This window comes from Vigna umbellata, chromosome 9, assembly GCF_029865625.1.
Source record: "Vigna umbellata cultivar VRB3 chromosome 9, Vumbellata_1.0, whole genome shotgun sequence".
Lineage (NCBI taxonomy): Eukaryota > Viridiplantae > Streptophyta > Magnoliopsida > Fabales > Fabaceae > Vigna > Vigna umbellata.
Window position 1 is genome coordinate 14,891,594 of NC_142173.1, and position 5,653 is coordinate 14,897,246.

Genomic DNA, 5,653 nt, shown 5'->3' on the forward strand with positions numbered 1-5,653 from the left:
TATTTTTATGTCCTATTTAAAGACCTAGATGTCTTAGGGTTTGAATCTTTGGCAGAAAACGAAGCAAACACTCTCTCTTCCACCCCTTTGAAGGAGGATCTTGGATGCTCAGGCTACCTCTTCACCTTTCTAGGGTTCTATCTTTCATTCTTTCATTATTGTTCATCTAGGTTCACCATGAATATGGTGAACTAAACCTTGTATGTTTGTTGGGGAATCAATGTAATCTTTTGAAGCTCTCATATATGGAATTTGTGCTTGCATCTTAATCTATGACTCATGCTTTCTTTCATCATTAGTTAGGGTTTTTCCTCTTTGCTTAATGCTTGCTTTGTTTAACTCATTCAATGCATGATTATTGATTTTGTCGATACGGGAACGTACGGGGAAGTCTAGATCCGGGGAATCTCTCCCAATAGTATATTGGTTGTTGTTAAGCTCCTGCACTTGATGAACTAATTATTAGGAATGCTAGGAATTGTATGAACTCGTAATTAGGGAGAAGCCTTCTTGAAAGGTACTTTAGAGAGTGGCATTAACAATGATGATTTGAATGTTGAATTCCTAAAATATATGAGAGTGGATAAGATGAAATTGACCCCCAACAACATATTCATATATATATTTCATTGAAAGTGCTTATCTTTTGCTTTTGCCATTGATCAAAACCTCATGCATACATATTTATTTTCGTCTTTTGCATAGTAAAATCCAATTATTTCGTTCTTAAGTCTTAGCTAATCAACAAACCACACAACTAAACTAGGTCGTGAGTCCTTTGGGAGAACGATACTTGGTCTTACCAAGTTTATTACTTGAACGATTCGGTCATCCTTGCTGATTGTAAAACAAGTTTGTGACATCATATTTTGGTGATCATAAATTTGTCCATCAAGTTTTTGGCGCCGTTGCCGGGGACTCGTGGTTTAACTGGATAATTTGTGTGATTATTGATTATCTTTGACTTTAATTTTGAATTTCTGTTTTTATTTTCTGTTTTTATTTTTTCGGTTTTTATTTTGTCTTATTTGATTTGATTTTATTTTATTTGATTAGATTAGATTTTATTTGATTTGATTAGATTAGATTAGATTTGATTTGATTTGATTAGATTAGATTAGATTTGATTTGATTTGATTTTATCTTATTAGATTAGATTAGATTTTATTTTATTTTATTTTATTCTATCTTATTTTATTTTATCTTTTGAATCTTTTATCTTCTGAATATATATCTTCTCCTATATCTTTTTGTGCTAACAAATATTTTCTAGAGTTTTGTGCCTAATGTTTGCAGGATGCAATTCGAACAAGAATTTAATAGGCACTCAATTCTACTAAGGTAATTTCAATCACTAGTGGGATCTCACTCAAGCATGGATAATGATCAATTTTGGCAAGCTGTCGAACAATTTAAGAATGTACCACCACAACAAAGGCAGAAAAAACCCTCTCTATCAGGAAGAAGGATAACGTTGGAGGAGGCAGTTCAACAGTACATACAGATACCTGATTGTCATCACAAAATCACTCAAGCTGCCGAAGAATTTGATAGGCCGCCACCACAACAATGGCAGCAACAACCCTCTCCATCAGTAAATTTGGATGACACCCTTCAACAATTTTTGAAAAATTCTGACTCTACTCAGAAAAGCATTGAAGAATCATGTAAAAGGATGGAGATGCACCTTAGTTTCATTAGTCAAAAATTGAATGTTAAGGTTAATACTGAAGTTAACCTTAAGGAGGAAGGTCAAGCCATTGTCACTGAAAGTGACAAGATTTTTGCTGAGAAAAAAATAGAGAGAGATGAGGAAAAGATAGAGAGAGAAGAAAAAGAAGAGTTGAGTGAGAAAGATAAAGATGATGAAAAAGAAGTGGTTGAGAGAGAAGAGAGGAAGAAAACTTGTGTGAAAATAAAGAAGTTGAGAAGAAAAAGAGAAGGGAAGAAAAAAATAAGAGAAAAGAAAAAGAGAAAATTTGGGGTGAGGAAGCATAAGAAAAAGAAGATGAGAGGAAAGAAGAAGGAATCATATGAAAAATCCCATCCTCATCTAAAGAAGAATCATAGGAAGGAAAAGAAATTTAAGTGCTTTATGGAAATCTTCAAGAAATTGGAGATTAAAGTTCCTATGATTGAGACACTGCAACAGGTTCCTGGTTTGATCAAATTTCTGAAGAAGTTCAATAGAAAGAAGAAAAAGAAGAAGGAACTTGAGCTTTACTGGGTCAAGCTAATGACGTTAAAAGAGCGCTTGCTGGGAGGCAACCCAGTGGATTTAAGAACTTTTTAATTTTTCTTTGGTTTGTAAATTTTTAATTTGTTGAACATTACTTTGTCATTATTTTTGGAGATAGCATCTACTGAAGGATGCTAGTTTGACATAGCATCTACTGAAGGATGCTAAGTTGTAACACCTACTGATGGGTGTTGGTGAGAAAGTTTGAAGCACCTACTAGTGGGTGTTGGTAAGTTTTAAACACCTACTGATGGGTGTTGGTGGATTTTGGGTCAGGCTCGTGACGTTAAACAAGCGCTACCTGGGAGGCAACCCAGTTGATTGATTGTTTTTGCTTGTTTTATTTTAGTTAGGGTTTGCATAAGTATTTTAAACATTGAATTGCAGGGAACCAGTGAGGGGCATGTCTAGGAGGCACGTAGGTTAAGAAAAGAAGGAGAAGAGCACATCACGAAAGTGCCGCTGAGCGGTAACTTACCGCTGAGCGGTACTCTCGCAGAATGGGCTTTAGTTCCCCTTAGTGGGACTCGAGCCCATTAGGGTATTTTTATACCCTAAGCTGCGCATAAGCTTCTATTTTCAGGCTCTTCTCTGCACACACACTCCCACATACCTTTTCCAAGGTTCTCCACATCTTTTCCCTCTTCCCTCTTGAGAAAATCTCCCTTTCACTCACTTTCTCACTAGTTTTCCATCTAAGTTTGGGGTTGGGAGAGAGCATCATTGAAGGGGCTGATTTCTTCATTGTGGTTTACTAATGCTTAACAATGATCTTTTGGTTTTGTGAATTATGTTTGATGCAGGGATGGCCTCCTCATCATGCTAAAAGAATCAAGACTATAAGATCCAAGAAGAAGGAAAGGAAGAAGATACAGATGACAGCTCAGATTGATGAGGAGCTGAGATAGCATTTACTGATGAATGCTATCATATGCTTATGCTTTTATCGGTTTAAGTTTTCTGAACTTATTTATTTTTGGTTTTAGATTAGGGTTGATGTACTCTATTGGAAACCTGGTTTGTTATGATGGTGTGCTATTAACTGTGATTGTGTGATAAGTAATGCTTGATGATGCTTATTGATTGATTGATGTTGAGATGATGTGCACATTAAAATGCTTATACAGGTGATTCACAAGCTTTGTGAACAAATGCAGGGTATCATGATTGTGATTGTGAAATTAAGCATGATGTGTATGTCAAATGTGAATGAGCTTATATGTGAGGTTTTGAGCTCCATAGTTGTTATTGATTGAATGCTATTACTTTGGAAACATGAATGATTTTGCCCAGGTTTTCTATGATTGAATCAATTGCTTGTTTTGCATCATGTGATCAAGGCCGTTTGTTGGAACCCTTTTTATTGGCCAAATTCATAAAGTTAGCCCACTTAAAGAGAACACTTTGTGTTCTATCCTTTGAACCCTCACTACAAAAAAGTAGGGCATTACCGAAGGCCAGAAGCCCTCGGAAAATGCCAAAAGCCGTCGATAATGGGTGTTTACCGAAGGCCTATCGGCGGCCAAAAATCCTTCGGTAAATCCCCTGTCGCTAACCATTACCGAGGGCTTTTGCCCTTGCTAATTACCGAAGGGCAAAAGCCTTCGGTAATTACCGAAGGGCGAAAGCCCTCGGTAAGTTCCGAAGGGCAGGAGCCCTCGGTAATGAGCATACGATGGTATTTACCGAAGGGCGAAAGCCTTCGGTAATGACCATACGAGGGCATTTACCGAAGGGCAAAAGCCTTCGGTAAAATGCAGGGCAGGTTTCAGCAAAATGGTTTTTCTTGTGCAACCCAGACCTGTATAACAAATTTCAATTACAAACAGACCTGCATAACAGTTTTCAAACACATACAAACATGCATAATGTGCATCTCAAAGATGCAATCAATGATCAATATCCAATGCACATCAAATAATCCACAAGACATCCATCAATGTATAAATAATGTATGGGGTAGTTCAAACATAAAACAATGTAACACAAGGATGTTGTAACATCCAAAGTTTGTAAGTACATCTAACATTGAAATGATATCAACTGAAAATGTTCTAATATCCAAATGTTTGTCTAACAAGTAATAACAAAATGAAACCTAATAATGTACATAACTATCATCAGAATGATTTTCATCATCCTGCTCCTCTACTGATGGCTGGACTGGTGTGGGTTGGACTGATGAGGGTTGGACTGAAGTGGGCTGCTGAGTGGCAGCAGGTGATGAGGAGGCTCGTGGCTGGGTCAGAGGGAGATTTTGTACTTCCTGTGAGGTTTCAGGCAAGACTCTCATGATCAGGGCCTTGAAGTTCGTAAACTCTGTTCTGAGATCAGTGATCTCCTGGTCACGTTGATGGAGTTCCTGCCTCAGGCGAACAACCTCGTTAGGAGTAGTGGTGGAAGAAGAAGGCTGGTGCTTCAGAGTACCTCCTCTGGATGCTGTATAGTTTGCAGCAAGCTGTCCCGCACCATATACTCGTCCCTTTTTCTTCCCACCAACGATGTCGATCCAGCACTGTGTCCTACGGATGTCATCATCTGCATTACTGGCATCATCCGGTGTAGGAGCTGACTCATGTTCAGATCTAACCTGTGAAAGTCTCGTAGAAAAGTCTTCCTGTTGAAACATTAAAAGCAATGTCAGAGAACGATAGTATAACAGAAATAAAAAATTAGGAATAGTGTTATTTGCTTACATGAGTCTTCCGAGATCTTTCATCAACAAATTCATTAGTTCCCTTCCGAACATGAGTCTGTGCAAAGACCTCATCAACATGGACCGCCCGTCCTAGAGCCTGTGCCTGTAACATAATTAAGAATTACAAGCGTACATATGAAATACAATATACATAACTTGTGTATGAAAGAAAAAGTTATGTAATGAGATTATACCATACGAATGGCATGCTCATGAATGGTGATCGACCCACCAGTATGCAGGGTGCCACCCCTTTCAGACGCTCTGTTCCGCTGGGCTTTGGCACACTTATTGCGGAACTCTACTGTATTCCAATGGGCCAGTAAAGAGTTCCAAATGTGCTCACCCAGCCAGTTAGGGCGCTGTGCTGCATTCCGTGCATCCCTAAACATCTCTGACAGCCGATGAGATGCTTTCATGTGGAAATTTCTGTGTATCTGAGTTTCATGTTCAGGTTTCCACTGCACCTTCATCTGTAACATTAAAGAGAACAAACATTGATTAGGCAACATACTAAAATAAGAGCGACAATTAGTTTAGTGGATTGTTGACCTGAAAACGCTCCCAGAATGCCTTTCTGTCGTCGTCAGGTATTGCTCCCCAAGTAGGCCATGGACTTAAAAACTGTTGCTTTATTGAACGTGTGATGGCCTGGGAAGCAACCCTAGATGGAATAAACCTGCATAACAAAACTCATTTCAATTACAATATGGTTT

General features: G+C 38.3%; 1 protein-coding gene across 1 annotated transcript; it reads right to left on the bottom strand.

The window, feature by feature from the left end:
* Positions 1-4,337: 4,337 nt before the first annotated feature.
* On the bottom strand, positions 4,338-5,419 carry LOC148192665 (uncharacterized). The gene is made up of 3 exons (XM_088098353.1): positions 5,132-5,419; positions 4,936-5,040; positions 4,338-4,856 (listed from the first exon to the last, which is right to left on the bottom strand). The coding sequence occupies exons 1-3, from the start codon at positions 5,417-5,419 to the stop codon at positions 4,338-4,340; spliced, it is 912 nt and encodes a 303-aa protein (XP_087954479.1).
* Positions 5,420-5,653: the final 234 nt, after the last annotated feature.